At 42.0% G+C, this 21,472-nt stretch overlaps 1 protein-coding gene across 8 annotated transcripts in view; it reads right to left on the minus strand.

The window, feature by feature from the left end:
• Positions 1-21,472, minus strand: part of R3HDM2 (R3H domain containing 2) — a 91,544-nt gene that overhangs the window by 30,775 nt on the left and 39,297 nt on the right. For 4 of the 8 annotated variants that reach the window (XM_033137360.1, XM_033137369.1, XM_033137388.1 and 1 more), the window contains exons 8-14: positions 18,344-18,484; positions 17,415-17,523; positions 15,220-15,315; positions 13,491-13,522; positions 13,332-13,385; positions 8,887-9,122; positions 1,266-1,426 (exon numbers count right to left, since the gene is read on the minus strand). In XM_033137360.1, the coding sequence (XP_032993251.1) occupies positions 1,266-1,426; positions 8,887-9,122; positions 13,332-13,385; positions 13,491-13,522; positions 15,220-15,315; positions 17,415-17,523; positions 18,344-18,484 (829 nt within the window). The remainder of the gene's footprint in view (positions 1-1,265; positions 1,427-8,886; positions 9,123-13,331; positions 13,386-13,490; positions 13,523-15,219; positions 15,316-17,414; positions 17,524-18,343; positions 18,485-21,472) is intronic. The other 4 variants (XM_033137379.1, XM_033137409.1, XM_033137399.1 and 1 more) reach the window with 1 other exon arrangement.

Consider the following 21,472-nt stretch of genomic DNA (forward strand, 5'->3'; position numbering starts at 1 on the left):
TATATTTGAACATGGCTATCATATCACCCCTTAACCTTCTCTTCTACAGGCTAAACATATCCAGCTCCCTAAGCCGTTCCTCATAAGGCATCGTTTCCAGACCTTTGACCATGGATGTCTTTGCCTCATCTGAACTGGGAAACTATGGTAACCAGCTTTGGAACAAGCCAGGATTCCAAGGCAAGTTCAAACTATAATTTAGGCTTTGTTTTGAAGCTAGGAAACATTGTAGCCCAAATAAATATGGCTGATTAGATCCCTTCAAGCCAAAGACATCCTGAGCTGATTCTCACCGATCACCTTGCCCCTTTTCACAGCAGGAAAAGGCCAACAATGTCAGCCCAATGCAAGAGGTCAGGACAGAGCTTGCCCCTGCTGTGTTATGTAACCTTCACACCTGGGCATGTGTGCGTGAGTGCACGCACACACACACACACAGGTTTAAGAAATTCCTAATTTCTAATTAGGAATGTGTCCTAATGATATAGTTCTATTCCACACATTGCACCTGGTGTTTTTCTTTTTTTCAAATATTCAAGCATTCTGAAAAAGACTAACTTTCTTTGGAATGAGGAATTTGCAGTGATTGCAAAATTATACATAAATATGGGCAATGGCTGGTGAGATCCAGGAAACCAGAGGGAATTCTAGTGCATAGGGTGGAGGACAGCAAGGATTCATTATCCCTCCCTTTCCCTTCCTCATTGCTAGCAGAACCAGCTTGAATTATTCATCTATTTCCCTGTTCTTAGAGCAGAATTCGGGGTCTTTTTTCTTTGCAAGTGCAGAATATATGCAGTTCTGCCTTACAGTCACCCTTTTTTTTTGCAGTTGATGCTACTGTATCCCTGCAATGCCACATTAGGACCTAGGCCAGTGGTGGGGAGCAGGTTGTTCTCAAAGTCTGATCAGCCCCAGCCAGCATGACCAATTGTCAGATATGGCCGGAGCTGCATTCCAACATATATATCAAGGGCTACAGGTTCCCCATTCCTGATTTAGGCCTACTGAAGCAATGTCGTCCCAAACTGCATGTTTGGGAAGCCAGGTTTTGCTACCATGACAGAATCCTGTGTTTCAATTTGACGGGACTGGATGGGAAGGGAGAGATAAAGAGGAACAGTTTGGGTAGATAATTAAAACAACAAGAACCCTGTTCTAGCAGCAGTAATAGTGCTCAGGCACACTCTTCTGTTTCTGCTTCCTGGCTAAGGAACCACAAGAAAACATTCCCTAGAACCTGGTGACATTGAACAGTGACTCACCTGTGATATGATGTGATTACTCATCGACGGCTGTTGCTGGGGTGTGGGTGGAAGTGGTTGCTGTTGCTGCTGCTGTTGCTGAGCAGCGCATGGCAAGAGTCCTTGGCCAGGCTGAGCAGAGGAGACTTGGCTGCAGGCTTCTGGGGTACTTAGTGACAGACCTTCACAAGGAAACAAAATGCACGCAACAGATGTTAACAAAAAATGTGCATTACTTCTGAAAGGAGAGGTGTCAGGGTTCAAGCCTGGCTAGAAGCAACACTGTAAGGACTGAAAATCCTTGATGTATACAAAAATGACTCTGCACATGGTCAGGGGCACCTTTGTCATTGGCCTGGCTAGGCATTTCTACAACAGCTTCAGTACAGAGCCTTGGCTCAGTTGAAGACTTGGTGCACAACAACCTACTTCTCTTATCCTATTTCACTTTGATGCACTGATGTCTGGGTTCTGCTGTTCCTGTGAGCTGCTCTGTGCATTTCTGTTATGAATAAATGCATATAAAATAAAAATAATGCATATAAAATAAAAATAAACAACGTAAATAACAATTATAATAAGATTGCATACCGCTGTTTCAATTCACGTAAGACTCTTCTGGATGCAAGACAATGTTAATAATCATTTTTCCATGTACCATCCATTTTCAGAAGTTTCAACACTTGCAAGAAAATGCACTGTATCTCTATAAAATGGCATTTGTCCACAGCAAGTAGACAAATGCTTTTTCTGTTGGAAAGATTTTCCATGCTTGCCTTATAATGCCCTCCCCTGGCACTTTCTTTTTAAATCTTGAAATTAATGGAACTTTGGGGGGTTTGTGTTTGCTTCAGAAGCCACTGATTGAGTTGTCTGAATACTTGATGCAGAAGGCACCTTATTCATAGTCCTTCAGGATGAGCCCCCACTGGAAGAAAAACAAGTGGGTGCATCCAGCCAGCAGAGCTATTAGCTGAATTTTTCAAACTCAGCATGAGGGTTTCCAGGGTGCGGTCAGGGGTTCTTGATGACACTGGGATGCCAGGCACAATTCTGAACCTAGTGTTATAATACACACTGAGATATTTAGTGTACAATATACTTTCATTTTGCATGCAGAATTTGAGCTTGAGGAGGTTCTGCTCTCTGTATTCCTTTGTTGTTTGATACTGGGCACAATTCTGACTTTGCCCAATTTGGCACGACAGTTACAAACAAGGTTCCTCAAGGTGTAGAAGGCAGTTGACTCCAGGCTGGTTCAGGTGTTCCCTGGGTCAGGTTGGAGCTATGGGTTGGTGGGTGGGTGCACAGCTCTCAAACTCACCAATTACACTATCCATTAAAAAACTCACTTTTTAAAAATTTGACTTTCCAGACAGTGCCTGCCCTTCTACACTAGTAATACTGTAAAGCCTAATCCAAGGGCACAGCTTCCAGCCACCACAAACAATTTCTGAAATGGAAACGTGTGTGCAATTCTCTTTTTCATGACACACTCATACGTACACATGCACACACACTCTCTATTTCACTTTCAGCTTAGCCTGGTTAACCATTCTTCTACGGCAAGGATAGGAACGTGGTGCTTTCCAGATGCTGTTGCCAACAGCCCAGCCAGCATAGCCAAAGGTAAGGGATAAAGAGAGTTGCAGTTCTATCAACATCTGGAGGGCCACAGGTTCCCCATTCCTATTGTTCCTCATTTTCTTCCCACAATCACTAAAACAAAAGATTCTCAACTATGAAGAGAAGAGTCCCCCAAATAAACCGCAGTGAAAGAAAGAAAGAAAGAAAGAAAGAAAGAAAGAAAGAAAGAAAGAAAGAAAGAAAGACAAAAAGAAAAGAAAATCAATTATATTTACATAAGCAAGTTTAATTCATTCCAGTTAATGTATTTGCTTTAAAAAAAAAACCAACCCAGGTCAGATTTTCTCTTCCTCTATTCTCTGTTCAGGAATCACTGCTCAAACTAAAATTAGCTCACTATCCATTCTGCGTGCAATGAATCTTATAGCACATGTAAACCTAACACTGAGTAGCACTATTTTTATTCTCCTACAGTCATGGGAAAAAAGGAATACCCTATTTGAATTCTGTGGTTTTACATAAAGGTAAAGGGACCCCTGACCATTAGGTCCAGTCGCGAACGACTCTGGGGTTGCGGTGCTCATCTCTCATTACTGGCCGAGGGAGCCAGTGTGCAGCTTCCAGGTCATGTGGCCAGCATGACTAAGCCGCTTCTGGCGAACCAGAGCAGCGCACGGAAATGCCGTTTACCTTCCCGCTGGAGCGGTACCTATTTATCTACTTGTACTTTGACATGCTTTCGAACTGCTAGGTGAGCAGGAGCTGGGACCGAGCAACAGGAGCTCACCCCGCCGTGGGGATTTGAACCGCTGACCTTCCGATCGGCAAGCCCAAGCTCAGTGGTTTAGACCACAGTGCCATCCGTGTCCCAATTACAAAAGTAGTCATATGCAATAAATAAAACACATCAAAAAGAACACAAGGAAACGTAAACAAATTCCACATAAATCATAAGATATATACCAAAAAAAAAATCCTATCGATAACAGCAACAACAAAAACCAACAAAACCACCTAAACAATACCCCTAAATAAGCAGATCTTTGTCCAGTTTCACTTATACCAAAATACACAGTCATAGCAAAGGAGGGGGAAGAATTGTGACTGTGAACAAGCAACAATGGATAGAGGCAGGAGAAATAAACACGGGCATTTCAGTGCCTGTCCCTGAAGTTCAACTGGAAGATACTTGTAAACAGGGTGAGTACATGCATGGTTGGATATGAATCATTCCCAACAGTGAGAGAGGAGAAACCACGCTGCTGTGTTCCACACCCACCGCTTTATTGATATTATTCCAATTTCTGAGCTAAAGAAGAATAATTAGTACAGCTGTAAAGCCATCATCCACCCTCTGTGCAGAGGAAGATGACTTGGTGATGCTGCGGAGTAACAGAAGGGGGCCTGGGGGCTGCAATTCCTTCCATGCCAACATGACTGGGCAATCAGAACAGTATGTTTTTCATATAATTAAGATGTATAAGCAGAGAGCTGTATTTTTTGGCTAACTGCAAGGTTGTCGCCTGAGCACAAAGGTTGGTAGCTGGTGATCAATTCAGCACCCTAAGAATTTCTGCCTGCTTTCTCCCTCTCCTTTAGTCATTGGATTATACAGCTAATAAAAAATAATAATCCGTACTATCTGATGACATCTCAGAAGTCAGAGAGATGGAGCCACATTTACAGTAGCTGGAGAAGTGGGGCTGCAGTGTCCATGGCAGGGGGAAGTGAGGCTGTAGTGGAAAAGGCTCAGGGCCCCCTCCATATCCTTCCCTCTTTTTATTCCCTGGAGAAAACTCACACACAAGTTATTTGAAAACTCAGATCTTGACAAATTAATTTAGGAAATTATCCTCCCAGCACAGAATTCTGAGGGAATTGGGGGGTGGGGGGTAAAGTACTCACATGTTATATAGAATGGTGGGAAAACAAAAGTAGAACCAAGTAATTTTGAAGAGTTTGGGAGGGAATTAATTCCACCAGTCAAAAAAAAAAAACCGCTTGGGTAATGTCAGTGGTGCAATACAGGAAGGTAGCTTCGAGTATCTACAACACAGTCCAGCTAGATAAAAGTTTATTCGCATTAGCCAATGGCCATAGCAACAACAAAACATTACAATATATACAAAAAAGAGAATTTGATATAAAAGCACATTTTAAAATCCTGAATCATCAGTTAGTTAGTGGCCCTTATTCTAATCAGTTCAACTGATGGTACATTCAGATCTGGGCATGAATGAGAATTCAATAGTGCTATGTTTAGTCACTCCTGTCAAGCCTTAAATCAGCTGATATTTTTCATGAATGACACAAAAACATTGAAGGTAAATACAACATTTTGGACAGGCAACTCTCACCATTTTGTGGCATTTTCTCTTGGGAATTATAGGATCAAAACTACCTAAATAGTACAGAAATTTATTTATGTATGCAACTACAGCTGCAAGAATGTTATTTGCCCCAAAATGGAAAGAAGTAGTAGTCCTGATGAGAGAATGGCTACAGAAACGAATTGATTATGCAGAAATGGCGAAACTTACCAGAAGAATAAGAAATAAGGACAACAAACTTTTTATAAAGGAATGGAAATGGTTTATTGATTATTTACAAACAAACTATAAACAGATTAAAACACTGGCAGGATTATTGTTATAACTTGCAGCTTCAAAAAACATATATGAGAAGGGATGAATAAAAGAATGTCAAGATAATTTGGAATATGCAGGGAATGATGAAAATAAATTTAAGGAACCACAGAAAGAGGAGGAAGGAAGTTGAAGTTTTAAATGTTAGAATTATTGTTGAACTATTGTTGAAATGTAAATAAATGAAAATTGTAAATAAAATGATATATAAAAAAGAGAATTCAAGAGTGCTATGTTTAGTCACTCCTGTCAATCCTTAAATCAGCTAATATGTTTCATGAATGACACAAAAACTTAGAAGGGAAATACAGTATTTTGGACAGGCAACTCTCAGCATTTTGTTGCATTTTTTCAAGACAGAAAAGTCATGAAACTCAATTTTCCAGAAAACCCAGTGGTTAGAAGAAGAGGAGTTTGGATTTGATACCCTGCTTTATCACTACCCTAAGGAGTCTTAAAGCGGCTAACATTCTCCTTTCCCTTCCTCCCCTCTGTGAGGTGAGTGGCGCTGAGAGGCTTCAGAGAAGTGTGACTAGCCCAAGGTCACCCAGCAGCTGCATGTGGAGGAGCGGAGCCGCAAACCCGATTCCCCAGATTACGAGTCTACTGTTCTTAACCACTACACCACACTGGCTCTCCACTAGGAAGAGTGAAACCAGTTTATATCATTGATTCATCTAGCTCTGCTTTATCTATAATGAGTGGAATAGCTCTCCAGGGCTTCAGACAGGAATCTATCCTGGGTCTACTCTGGCTTGCTGGGGATTGAACCTGGGACCATCTGCATGCAGAGCTGATGGAAACTGCTGGTGGAAACCTTCTACTACAGTTTTCTTCTTGTTCTTGTTCTTGTATTGCCTCATCCCGACCACTATCCATCAAAACACCAGTCTTCCATATAAATAGTAAATCTTGCTCTTTCATTTCCAGTAGGTGCATTTCACCTCTCCTTGCTTAGTTATCCCCATTATGATGGTGTGGAAATGCTAGTTTCAGAATCACCTTTTCCCACCCAATTTATAGTATTGAGGGACTAACAGCTCATTTCGTCAATAATTTTCTTTTCCAAGGTCCACATAACTTTTGCAGTTCTCTTGATTTATTGGCCTGTGAGCTGCCTCAAGATGGGAACAATCTATAGTTATTATTGAATTGTGCACTAACTAAAAGAACAGGAGAACCTCAGAATTGAGGGTGCAGATTGAATTCCTCACCTATACAGGAGAATTATGCAGGGCCACAGTTACTAGTACAGCCTTGGCCGTCTTTCTTGTTGAGTGCAACTGCCACTGATGGAAAAAAGAACCAGGACTATTCACATGAGTTGCTTATCGAAGGCATAGCTCCTTGACATACTCATCCAAAACACATGTGTCCAGTTAGCACTCACCAGCACTAAGGAGACTTGTAGCATGGCTCAATGTCATCACTTGAGAGGTACTACAATAGTAGACCTCTCTAAAGCTACTGCCTTTCTGCAAGCGCACACACACACACACACACACACACACTCATCTGCCTATCAACATGTGTGCATCTGTCTCATTGGGTGTAGAATTTGAAAATCCATGATTAGCCACAGCATCCCAGTACTGATGAATGGCAAAGGAGAGATATACTTGCCATAGTGACAACCTAACCTGACTTGTAAGTGTCCCACCCCTGCACAGAAGTGCTTTCCATAAAACAAACTGGTTGCAGTGCCATCAAGCCTTGAACGGGGATAGCAGACCTCCCAAATCTCAAAGGCAACAGAAGGCTCCTTGGTAGCAAGTGTCCGTTTACAGATCTGACCTAGGCATCCTAGACAAGATCAAGCCAAAGGGTGTACAACACAACAGCAATTGGTGGGGCATCACAGAGCATTGCTGCTGCTACTGGGAGAGGGAGGGGGCAATGAGAGGACAGTGGCAGGAGCATCAGGTTGGCTCTACTGCTACACTTGCACCACACTAAGCTCCCAGCATATTGATCCTTCACCTTTCGGTAAGAGCAGCAATGTTCAGCAATAGAAAGCCAGGCAAACAATGCGGCCCTCCCTGTGGCACCCTGCTGACTGCTGCTGGGGTGCACATTCATTCTACATTCCATTGAAACCAAAGGGCTTTTCCTCTTTCTTATTTTTATTTTTGCAGATAGGCTTTGCAGCCAGTATATAAAACAGAACTGTTTGTGGGCAATTCAAGAACTCAGGGTGAAGAGTGTTAGAGGCAGCAACAGCACTGCCAACTCTTTAGAGAAAGAAAATTGCTGCTTTGACTGTCACTTTGGTTAAGATAGAATGCAGCATAGAAATCAATAAAATTAAAATTAAAAAGCACAACAGTGGGGAACTGTGAGGAAATTACTACTAGCAACAAACTTAGATGGGATGGTGATGAATGGCTGGAAGGGGAAAGCAAATGGTCTTGAAGCTTTGCATTTTATCATTCCGGCCCATATCAAAATTATTACATTTCTCAATCTTCTTAAGTTCTGAAAACAGGAAAGAATGCAAGAGGCAGGGTCAATAAGGTGCAATTATCATTTAATTAAACTCCAAAGTGTTTTGGCTGCCTTCATAAAAAGGAGACTCATTTCTGCAGTTAGTTAAATAAAAAATACATCATTATGCAGAGGAACAATCAAGTTAGGAAACATGAGAACTAAAACTAGAATTGCACTTCACTGGCCTTGCCTTTGCAACTTTGCCTATAGGATCTTTTTACATATTGCTTTTCGCCATCCGGGGCAGAAAGCGGCTTACAAAACAAAAGCATACATTAAAAACATAAATTAACTTTTGAGTCTGTCAGCATGTGGCATTAGTTCTTCCTCACGTATATATTGCTGACAGACTCAAAAGTTAATTTATGGTCAATCCCTGGGATGGTGGCTAGAAGGGAGGAATCATGAAACAATCATACATGGATCACAAGCAATTTGTTGTCAAATCCAGGTGTAATTCTAACCTGGTTGAAAGCAATGGTTTTGTCACTGAGCCCAATGACACGAAGATGACTGAACTCACTAGGTAGGATTAGCATGCACCCAGGGCTTGGAAATCTGCTGAGTCATCTGGGTTTATTTCACTACCAATTTGTCTCCTCTTGTTTCCTCCCCAGTTTTCACTGCCAGCACATTTGCTACCCCACTCCAAGCTGACCACATACCCCACTGAGCTCTATCCTCCTCTCTCGCAGGATGTTTTTCAGGCCTTCTGTCTATATAGTTGCAGAGTAGCACAGGTGCAGCAGAGAATGAGCTGGAGGACCCTGCCCATCTCTCCACTGACAACAAGAAAGCAACCTCCAGTTCTTTATTGGGCAACAACTAGTTTTAATCCTGGATTGCCCAAAATGGACTCACCACAAGCCCTTGGGTTTTCTCTCATTCTAAATGAATGGGGGCAGTAAAGAGGGAAGTGATACCTGGCCTGATAGTCCTGCTGGCACTGCTTCCTTTGCCGATGCCGCCGATGCTGTCTCCTCGTGTCAAAATGGAAATGCCGCTAAAGCTGCTAGCTTTGGTGACAGGAGGACGTAGATTGCGGGTAGAGCCATCTGAGTCTGTGCTGCTCCAAGGCCTGGGCTCAAGTGACTTCATATCGCTCTCGGTGCTGCTCTGGCGGCTGCCTGAGGCCCGGCTGAGTCCATCCCGGTTACCCCTGCAGCAGAGATTACAGCGGTTAACGCCACTGAGAGCTAGAAAGGTACAGCATGTCTGGACTTTGAAGGCTTCAATGTGTTGTTTGTGTTAGAAGAACAGACAAGACAAGCACAAGTAGCTACACTGAGAAGGACCAGCTCAGCAAGTACCGCCCATCACATGAATTAGCATGGAGGCTGGTGAGTTTTACAGGCAGCTCCTGGCAATGTGGGCTGCCATATGAGTAGAATGGTCTGTATTGTAGCTGCTCAAGGCCTACCCAGAAACAGAGATCTAAAGGCACAATGACCTAAGATACAGATCAGGCAGGGAAAAGAATCTGAGTGGTCTTGGTATCTCTTTCTGATTAGACAGCAGATGAACTGCATCTCTCTAACAGCAGGCCAGGACCAGATTAACCATTAAGCAAGCAGCCTAAAGCCCCAGCAAATGTGGGATCTTCCCTTCCGAGATACATTTATTTGGAAGTTTCCCAATGTTGCACACATCATTTTCAAAAATGCCTCAAAACAAAACATAGAACCTGTCTCTCATTATGAAACAAGGAGAAAATAAAAGCTGCTGTGAATCCAGTAGTAAGAAGAAAACATCAATGGCTGTCTGTCTGGCATGAGAAGATAAAGGAAACTGTAGAACAGGATAGATAATAGAGAAGGAAGCTACTTCATTGCAGAGTTACAGAGAGGTATATGTAAGCAGAGTAGAAAGGGATGCTTATGATCAGAGATGTCTAGTCCTCTGAGAATACAGCTCAACCAAAAGGACCCCCATGCTAAGCACTTCAAAAATAAACGATGTATTTGGCTTTGAGGCTATGTTTGTTTATTCTGTGACCAAATTTATATCCTCCCTTCTTTCCTGAAAAGATGGCATGGGCAGCTAACAACATTAAATCAACAAACAAACAAATATTTGAAAATCTATGGTATTTGGATGTCCGTACTCCCTTCCAAAGGACTACACAAATAAAAATGCCTTTAAATTCTGCCTGAACATGGCCAGGAAAGGGGACCGCCTAATCTCCCCAGGGAGTCCCAGAGATGAGGTCCTGCCACAGAGGTCTTTGCCAGTCACAACAGTAGTAATGTAAGGAGGGCCCCTTCTCCCTCTGTGTGCTGAGGCAGGGACATATGGAGGAAGGTGATTCTTCAGGTGTTGGCTCCCAAGACATTTAGTGCTTTGTATATGAGCACCAACATGTTAAATTGATCCCAGAAGCTCACCAGCAGCCAGCACAGTGCTCTCAGGTTTGGAGTGTTGAGCTCTCCTCCAGGCACGATCATGTGCTCTAACTTGGCCATATTTGTCCCTAGTTTTGCACCACCTCCGTTCTAGCCATCTACCAGTCCTTTTCATAGCCCAGAGCTCCGCAGAAAATCAAGGGGCTTTCCAGCTCCCATGGACCTAAAGAGGACACAATCATGTTGATGGCTCTCTACATCTCACCATGCCGCAAGCAGAGCAAGGGCCTCAACAACAGCAGCAGCAATGCCAGCTGGAAAATTCCCCGGACCATCCAAGAATATTTCATATTCCATAGGTCTCCAGGGGCAGACCATGCTCAAATCTCCCCCACCCCTGAAGGAAATCAGTCGCTTAAACTTCACAGTGGAGTGATCTATCCATGATAACAAGGTGATAAGACACCCTCTGATCACCACTGAATCGCTCCCAACCCATTCCGCAACCAAAACAACAACAATCAGACTAAATACGGTATATGGCCCATGCTCTGTGTTGGACTACTGGTGACTTGAGACAACCCCCTGATTGTCATGGCAGCCATGAAGTCCTAAGCTGATTTCCAACAGGACAGCTTCCATATGGACACTGAAGTCCTTCATGACTAGCATACCAGGGTTCTACAAAACCACACCAGAATCTGCATCTGCCAGTTCAGGGAGGCTACTGGGCAGCAGGATGGATGATACACCAACAGTATCCCTATTCTGTATTTTTGGCTAAGTATCAGTCTGCATCTGTATGAGAACTATTTTAATTCTGTTAACATGTGGAATAGTTTTAAATGTTGGTAATGGTTTTTATATATAAAACAATGCTTTTTCCAGGGGGTACTCAAGGGTATGCAGTACCGGGACCCCCCTTTTTGTTGTTGCCAAAAAGTGTAGCTCTTCCTGCCCAAGTGCTCAGTCAGATCAGGAAATGTTGAATGAACAAGTTAACAGGCAGTTTAGTTTATTTGCACACTTAACATGATTTCTATAATGAGCTAGTTAGTTAGTTCAGGCACTGAGATCTGTCCTACATCTTCCACTGTGAAGACAGGTGAAAGAATTCATTCAGTCACTTTAGCACTCTCTTACTTCCTTGTTGTCCAAAGATCCAACCACCTCCCTAGCCAAGTTTCCACTTCTAACTGCATTTGTCGCCGTTTGGTGATTTGCTCCTCAAATTCTTTTTTTGCATTCCGTATTGTCGGCTTGCATTTCTCAGTTATTTTCTTGTTTTGGTCTCCTCATTTGGACAAGACTTTCATTTTCTGAAGTCTTCTTCCTTGATGCTGCTTGTTAAACATGCCAGAATCCTCCTGACCCTAGTGGTACTTTTCCTAAATTGGGATATACATTCTAGCTGAATTTCTATTATTGCTGCTTTGAACAATTTTACTATGCTTTTAGATATGTTTAAGCCACCCAGAGTGGCTTGGGAAACCCAGCCAGAGGGGTGGGATATAAATGATTAATAAATTATTATTATTATTATTATTATTATTATTATTATTATTATTATTATTATTTCTCAAGCATTCCAAAGAGTTCTGAATCTCTTTACTTTCCTTCTCAACTTCTTTTTTCCTTCTCAACTTCTTTTTCACCAATCGCCTCCTTTTGGGGAAGTTTCCTCTTTTGAAGTAAAATGGAATTGTGTTGGATTTGTTTGGCAATTGTCCACTTACGTACTGTATGTATATGTTGAACATGACAGCAATATAGTCAGTGTCTCCAGTCAGTTTAACAATACTCACATCATGGACCAGGTCCTGAATTATTTTATTATTAATAAAATTTAAGTCCAGAGTGTCTGTCTGTCTCTCTCTGTCTCTCTCTCTGTCTCTGTCTCTCTGTCTCTCTGTCTCTCTCTCTCTCTCTCTCTCTCACACACACACACACACACACACACCTGCCTACTTGGTTTCATATCCAACCATTGTATGGTACAGTGATTTAAGATATTTGGAAATTTAGTGGCACGGCAGTGCATCAGGGAGAACATATGACCTGAGTATGAGGTTTTGTTTCTTAGATGTAAAAATGGCTAGGTTGGACTCCAGGTAGCTGAAAAGGTGTGAGGTGAAGAAATGCCTGTCCCTACAATGGCAAATTGCATATTAGCCACTGTAGATCAGAACTGGAAATGGAGAAGAGGGGAGAAATTCTAAAATTTTCAACACTAAGCTGTCTGCTGAGCAATATCCCCTGGGGTATAAGTTCTTAATTGTTATGCCTGTACATGAACAGGCATACCCCACTGAAAAGCCATTTTTATCAGTTTGCACCTGCAGCATTAGGAGAGGGCAAGAGGTACATCTGGAGCTCTTTTCTGCCTAAGCAGCTGCAGCTTAGGGAAAACTCTGATTACTCCCCCCCCCCAAAAAAATAAAAAAAATAAAAGATTGCTCGTTCAGATGCTCTGCTAACATAGAATGTCTTGCTGCCTTTATTTACCCACAAGTAATTCAAAGAGAAAATGAATCTCACAACGAGGTTAAAAAAAAAGGATGGAGAACTTGTGGCTCATGAGTTAGGCATGATGGGAATTTCGGTCCAACAGCATCCGGGAAGAACACAGGTTCCCCATCCTTGGATTAAAGACAGCCAAATGTTCCATGAGATTATGCAAGACTCTATTCTCATAAAGGTTCAATGCATGGTGAAGATGGCTGGATCCAGATTGAAATATTCTCAGTTCTTGCATCCATTCCCTATGCCTAGCCTCCATAAAACTGCAGTTCTAAACTACAATGAAATATGTGGAACTTATTTCTTAAGTATATGCGCTTGGACACCAGCAATCTTTTGAATACACCAGTGTTTTAGTTTTATCTGTGTTTGTATGTGTGTGGGAGAGGTTGGACACAAAGTGATGTTACAAAAGATGAGACAATTTGAAGGACTCCACAAGCAGCCATGCATGGTGCAAATTTGCTCTGCAAGACAAATGTATGCAAGAAATCACACAGAGGTACCTAAAGATCTGCCGCCTTTTGTGAGAGCTAGAAGAAAAGCCTTCTTTGGAGAGTCTGTTGGTTAACATCAAAGAAAAGCATTGTTATGGAATTTCAAGATCCTTTCCCTTAAGAAAGCCTGAAGATGGAAGGAAGCATCCATGCATGAGTTGTACTAACCTGCTGTCGTTCAGGAATCCGTTCTGGCCCGACTACCAGCAGACAGAGCCACACAATTTGAAATGGAAACAAAAAGAACAGCTCTCATAAGATAGTGGTCCTGGCAGGCTGAAATCAAGGGGCATATAAGCACTCAAAAAGTAAGGCGTTCAAGATCCCCTGCTAAAATATTCCTATAATTGCAACTAAGTGCAATAAAAGAGGGAAACCCCATGCAAAGGGGGAGAGGGAGCAGGAAGCAAAAGCAAAGGGGTAGAATAAATTATTTTATGTCCAATAATTTATAATCCAATGTGTTTTGGATATATCAGGTCCTTCATCAGGAAATTCCTTTTTTAAAAACCTTTTTTTCTGTTACAAAATTGTACACCTGTCAATCATAAAGTACAGTGGTGCCTCGCAAGATGAAATTAATTCGTTCCGCGAGTCGTTTCGTATTGCGAAAAGTTCGTCTTGCGAAGCACGGTTTCCCATAGGAATGCATTGAAATTTAATTCCCATAGGAATGCATTGAAATTTTCGTCTTGCGAAGCACGGCCATAGAAAAATTCGTCTTGCGAGTCACCTAAAAAATCGCAAAACCCTTTCGTCTAGCGAGTTTTTCGTTGTGCGAGGCATTCGTCTTGCGAGGTACCACTGTATGACATTACTGAACAAATGTGTCACTACATATATTATTTTACAGTGCACAATAATGAGGTGATTACAGTAAATCAGTTCAATTAATTCTTGAATCAATCAGCTTGGAAAACACAGAATAATAGGAGTGAGCTAATGAGTAGTGCCAGCTTACACTATATTGTAATATATGTTGCAGGTATTTCTCATCCATGTGTTGTTTCATTTGCTACTTAATAAAATCATAGAATCATACCATACAGTGTAAAAATTATCTCATTTTTTCTATATCCTTGCCACCTTCAATTTTTGCAAGACCTTTTCAATTTTGACTGTTTGCTAATAATAATAATAATAATAATAATAATAATAATAATAATTTATTTATACCCCGCCCATCTGGCTGGGTTTTCCCAGCCACTCTGTGCGGCTTCCAACAAAACATTAAAATACAATAATCAATCAAACATTAAAAGCTTCCCTAAAAAGGGCTGCTTTCAGATGTCTCCTAAAAGTCTGGTAGTTGGTTTTCTCTTTGACATCTGCTGGGAGGGTGTTCCACAGGGCGGGTGCCACTACTGAGAAGGCCCTCTGCCTGGTTCCCTGTAACTTGGCTTCTCGCAGCAAGGGAACCGCCAGAAGGCCCTCGGAGCTGGACCTCAGTGTCCGGGCAGAACGATGGGGGTGGAGACGCTCTGGTCTGGTCTGCATTTAAAAGCATCAAATTCCTTTAAATCCATTAAGTATTGATAGTAAATCAACAAAATATGATTTTAAAATAAATAAACAGAATGTTTAACAACTTCTGCATACAGCAGCAATGATATCCACAGCCCTGATTGAAGGCAAATGTTGACAGTGCTGGACTGCAAATCTTTTTCTCGGTGACTGGATAGGAAAAGGATAAACTGTTTAAAATCACTCATGGTAATGCATGAGAGAAACCTAATGAAAAAGACAGCTTCATTAAGTATAGATTTCTATGAGCCTGTGAATGGTTTGTGGATACTCAGTGCTACAACATTGCTGAAGCTAAATAGGCATGAACCTACACAACCAGAATAGAAGATCATGTAGGAGTAGGTTTTTTTTTAATGGTATTCATGCTCACCTCTCGTGCAAATATGCGTTCTCTAACCCTTTGATACTCCTCCTCTCGCTCTTCTATGGATTTACTCCTCCGTCCATCTTGCAGTGGGATTCTGATCTAGATTGACAAACAGAATTTACCTTAGTTAAGACCTTAGCATACATTCCCCACAGCAGCAAGGAAAAGTATGCAGTGGACAATTGATTTATGAACACTATAAGCCTGTGGGGGGGATCACATTGACACAATGCTATGGTGCACAGATTTGCTACCTAAATTGTGCATTCCAGAAGCACATTTCATTTAGGAAGAGCAGATGGCACAACTCTTCCTTTCGAACTGAGAGCATCACTTCCAGTGAGTTGAGTGAGTTAACTTTGGAAATTCCATGTAAGATGTCACTACTGCTGAAAAGTACAAATGGGAATTATTTTGCTTCCGAATATCACAATCAGCCAACATCTATCAATTTCCAATGTTCTGGAACATGCAGTCCACACCACAGGCAGGCACACCTACACAAAAAGGTGATAATGCAAACTGCACTGCCTCCATTGTGACATCTGTCGCCTCCCCATTAACATTAAAAGTTACTCCTCTTTGTTAGAAGGAAAGGCCAACGTTAAAATATTATTTATTTCTCCATTTGCTATTCAGATAGCATACCAGAACAAAAATAAGCCTTGAAAAACAAAAGTTGCTCTTAACTCTTAGCCCCAGCAGTGAAGATTGGCGTTTACCAATGTTGTAAGAAATTACGGTCTTATATATATAATAAACGTTTGTAAGTGTTCCAAGCCAACAAGGCCACATGTCTGAGGCAGACAGGCCTCACACCATTTTGACTCTCAAAACTGACCAAATGTTTACCAAATGGGTCTCTGCAAGGAAGGAGGGGTGAGGGAGTTTTTTTCCCATTGTCCCAGGAATTAAAGAAGATTACCATCTCAAAGGAAGGGCCAGGCTACTGAGAAAAAGGCAATCAGATAGCCTTTTTGTGTGTTGTAGGTGTGATGTATCTGGGGATGGGCTTGGGGCTGCAGCTCTTCTGTGATGTATGTGTGAGGTTTCTGGGGGTGGGGCAGACTCCAAGGGGGGATTTTTAAAAAATGTATTTTTAAGGACAGGAGCCCTTTGTTTGGGGTTCTTCTTCCCTGCTCACCTGTGTGTGAGGAAGTGACCCTGTTGCAACAGCTCAATAAAGATCAAGCTTACTAGCTGCTTTGCTTCTAATTATTCTCTGGTTGGCCTCTGTTTTTTACTCCTACCGATGGAGAACCTGCAAAGGACTTTACAAGGGCTCTTGTGTACCCCATAAAGGAATAAGGGCGGATTTTTTTCTTACAACACCAATGACTTAATCAAGAGCAGTTTTGGTTAATTCAGTTAAACCAGCTAAAGCCTGCAGACCTCTTCATCTGTTGGCTTTCTGTTAAGAGTACTTTACATGGATAAAGGCCTGCACAAGGCCAATTGCTGAGGCTGAATTTGAAACAACACTGGAAAACTCCCTGTTTCAATTCTGTGTGCTGACCATCACACCTTGCTGGTTTGTTATATGTCTTCCCTCATACTGGCCTATGGTTTTACCATGGTGACGACTTTAAAATGTGGCAAAACAACAAGGCAGCCATCAGGCTCTCTTGCATGTCTGTACAAAAACTCAGTGGTAGAGTATGTGCTTTGTATGCAAAAGGTCCCAGTGTCAGTCTTGTCATCTCTAGTTAAAAGGTCCAAGTAACAAGTGGTAAGGAAGAGAGCTGCTGCCAGTCAGAGCAGAACAAATCAGATTAAATGGACCATACTGAACTAGAGGGTGTGAGGTATTTTCCTATACTCCTGTGCAATGAAAATTTTACTTACTGTATCGTTTTTCTACAGTGCCCTAACCCAGCAAATCAGCAACAACTATCAACCAGCAGGCCACCCACCTCAAATCCAACTTCTTCTAAGTCCCCAAGGACTTAAAAAGCAGGGTTTTTTTCACAGCTCTGTAAGCTGTTGAATTCCCCATAGTTCCCCCATGGTGCACTGATCTGTAAGCAATGATAGGACACCTCAACAAATTTGTTCTCCCCCTTTGTTTGAGGGCTCTATAGAGAGAACTGGAAACATAGTGCAGAACAACTGCTATGTCTGTGCACATAAGCCCCAAGAGAGCCCTTGGCATTCACATCATACCAAGACTTAGGGAGTGTGAGATGCTCCTCTCTCACCTGATTATCATCTCGATCAATGCTGGTGTCATCTCGTTTGAGGATAAACCTCTGTGGAAACTCAGAGCTCTTCTCATCTTTGATGTGGTCAGAGAACCTTTGTTCAGGGCTGTAAAGAAGAGCCAGACGAGCTTTCATGAGGAAGGGTGGTGAAAAACTAAGGAGACGGAATGCTGTATCAGAGGAATGCATTCATCATCCCTATCAACCAGGACAGGAAATGAAAGGGCTGAAAAAGGCATACAGTTGCAACTGAAATTATTCAACTCCCATTGCAAATTGGGTTCATTATCAAAATTTACAGACTTTCAGCTGTTTGCAATGAGCAAAACAAACAAGAGCAATTGAAATACTTCAACACAACACATGCTTCAAGTGGTTTCCCCAAATTCAGCTGAAATTGCAACTTATACAGGCTTCTCCAGTCTCGCCATTCACAAGAGCACAAATACACCAGGTGTTGTGTCAAGCATACCTGATGCAATTAATCAAGGTCTTCATTAGTTGCACCAGGTGTGCTCGAGCTGGAACATATGAAATACCTGGACTGGCTAGGGGTTTGCTGAGTATCAAATTTAGCTGCATGTTAAAAATATGCCTATGTCAAGAGAATGGTCCAGAAAGGTAAAAGAAGAGATCACTGCCCTTCACAAACAAGGAGCAGGATACAATTCAAATCTCACATCTGCCAGGAACTCAACAGGAAACCCTGAGCAAGTGATTGTTTCACAAACTAATCCTAACAGAGGAAATATGAAGATAATAATACTATCCTGACATACATAAATGCTGTAAACATTACTGAGATTATATGGGAAGAGCTCTGAACACCCAAAAGAGATATATAAATTGCAAGTATTAATTTTACTAATATTATCTCCCTCCCTCCCTCCCATCCACTAACTGGCTTAAACCCATTCTTGCCTTACATTCTCGTGTTACTGGTCTTGTTGATAATGACGGCTTTCCCAGTTTGGTCTACGTTGTGGTCCATGCCAAAATAGGCAGCAACCCGGTGTAGAAGCATTCTGTGGTATGAGGTCATTTGGGGAAACTTCTTGAATTGATTGCTGACAGCAGCCAAGTTCAAATGGGGGTGGAAGGGGGGGGGAGAGAAGGGAAGAGAAAATAAGACACACTCTTAAATTTAAGCAAGCATTATCTTAAACTAGAGCCTAAGGCCAGGTGACCTCGTCTCACTGAAATGAAAGCAGGGGAACATGAAAGCCCACAGACTCTCGGGGTATCTGCAACTGAGCATGACTTGTAATTTTAAAAAAAGAGTACTTGGACGCGCCGCCGCCGCTTCCGCTGACCTCACGGGCGGTGCTGCTGCTGCTGCTACTGCTGGCAGTGGCAAATGTGGTGGTGGCAAAAAAAATAGAAAAAAAATAGTACTTCACTGGTGGCACTGCTATGGGCCCTGTATGTAAGGGGCACAGTAAAAAAACCAGAAGCACCTAAGGAACCTCTTTATTGGAATGCTGTCTTCTGCAACAAAGCCAGGGGCTGAATTCAACATAGTGCTAAGTGGGGCGTTCAACTGGACTTTCCCGCATTTCCATTAACCTGTTCTGGGTCCTCCCCCATCCTATAAAGCAGATTTAGGAGGTGCAGGGAGGGACACAGGAGGCAGGGAGGAAAGGCCAATCGTGTGGGCGGACCTCACTCTGCACACCCAACAATTTAGTTGAATCCCACCCAAGACACATGTTTTCATTGGAACATTTGATTATTGCAATTCAGAACCTAAGATTCAACCACTAGGAGACCCCAGAGCTGTGCAAGTTCACTGTGATCGGAGTATAACAATAAGAATTTAACAGATCAAAAACTGGTTTTTTTCATAGACTGCTAACTGGCACTCCTAAATCTTTTTCTGGAAAAATCTTGAACATCTGCCACAGGAGTGGGCAGACATCAGGCTTGTGAGATCTATTTTGTTTTCTACTAGAACCCTGAGATCCACCAACCAGAGCCAAATGCAAAGCAATGACTAGGTCAAGTAGACATATGCTAAGTTAAGAAACACGATGCCTCTGAAAAACATGCTCAGTCCAGGAGTTTGTAATCAGTTCCCTAATGTAGCTGACAAGAGCTTTCGCATAAAAATCCAAACCAAAAACCAGTCCATCCTCCTATCCAATAATTCTTTTTCAGCAACCTAATGTAGGCGGGGGACCTTTTCATTGTTGCTACAGGTAACTCACATCATCCCATGCTTACTTTATGTACATGATTGCAGAGGAATAAAGATATAAATGGGGAGAAAACGAAACCCACTATCCATTTATTTATTTATTCCCCACACAAAGCTTCCCTGGCTTTAGAAAGGCAGTGGGGTCTGGCAGCATCAGAGTGAGGTGCTGGGCTTTGGGACGGAGCCCTCCTGCCTCTTTCCCAAAGCCTGGCAAGCACTTACCAGGCTTTGGGAAGGTGGCAAGGGGGCTCTGGGACACTGCTAAAGCTCTCATGCCACCTTCCCAAAGCTGGGGAAGCCCAAAATTACAGCTGTGCATGGATAGGGGTGGGAAATAAATGGAGATTGGGTTTCTTCTCTCTGATTGTTTATTTTCATCACTCACACACTCAAAGCTGTAATCATGTTAAGTAAAATAAGCCCTTGTCTCCTTTCCAAAGCCGAGCAAGCAGCCCTCTACAATGACAATGACAAAAATCTACTGACAGCATACAAATCAATATGGCTAACCTGATCCAAAACACCCACCAACCCCACTCACACAGGAAACCAAAGATCACCACAGCCAACCACAAAAGAACAATCACACGCTATGCCAATCCCGACCTCTCTCACCGCCAAAGAAACACAAGCAAACAACAGAGAACCTACACAAAACGCTGACACCAAACCCTACATATATTAAGGAAAATAAAACATCGTCACCCCACCTCACCCACACCCACCCACCTCTTTCCCCCTTCTCTCCCTAATGTCTCAATAACCAAAACCGATTTGTAAAAATGTTACATGGAAAAAATATGAGAGAGTCATTGCACACACTTTTGTAAATCAAGAAAATCTTCAATAATAAAAAAAAGAATCCAAGCCACACCATGTGCATTTTTCACCAAGTGGTGCCATTTAATATAGATAACTGCAAGTAGGGCAACCACCAACAATGTATATCTATAAACTGTGATTACATCAAGTGTTTATTTTATTTTTAAAAAATAAGCATGATCAAAACTAATTTCTTTTAAAACATATGGATATAAAACAGTAATATAAATGAAAGAATTAGCCGGTTAAAGATTAGCACCATGGTGGGATGGGACAGCCATTTTTTTTTGTCATCGGTGCCTCCTTCCTTGCCCTGCTTTCTTCCAAGCTACCGGTAGCTATCAAGAACATGTTCACCTGTCATCACCCACTCAACTGTCTACTAAGGGTACATTTAGTGTAGCCAAGAATAGTGCAGATTTTTAAAAAGGCAAAGGTAGTGCCAATGGCCTGGAATTTTAGGAATGTGGCTTGAAACTTGTGCTCCGCCATAACAGTTCCATGTGCAGATAAAACCTCCTTCAGGAGACATTTGCCTAATCTTCTGATCAGCTAAACTGAACACTCCAAGATTAGATCCAAGAACAGATAAGCATCCAATACAGAAAATTCAGGCTTTGTCTTCACTGCCCTAAAAATCCCTCAACATATATTTCAAATGCCAAACCCTGCATCTCTCTGTTATATCTTATTTTAGTTACTATGGATACATTTCCCTGGATACTGAGAGGCCATCTGACCATTTCATAACAATATAAACCAGCGGACCCAGGACTAATGAGAAAGCAGGACTTCCAAAACATGAGCTAGAGATTTTGTTTGGAATGTGGTGTGTTCCACCCACGACAAACGAGTTGCTAACATGTACTCAACATTACGAACTTTCATTCAGAAAAACACTACTGCAAAATTATTCCAGTTACAGGTGGTAGCCGTGTTGGTCTGCCATAGTCAAAACAAAATAAAAAAATTCCTTCCAGTAGCACCTTAGAGACCAACTAAGTTTGTTCTTGGTATGAGCTTTTGTGTGCATGTA

Source organism: Lacerta agilis, chromosome 2, assembly GCF_009819535.1.
Source record: "Lacerta agilis isolate rLacAgi1 chromosome 2, rLacAgi1.pri, whole genome shotgun sequence".
Lineage (NCBI taxonomy): Eukaryota > Metazoa > Chordata > Lepidosauria > Squamata > Lacertidae > Lacerta > Lacerta agilis.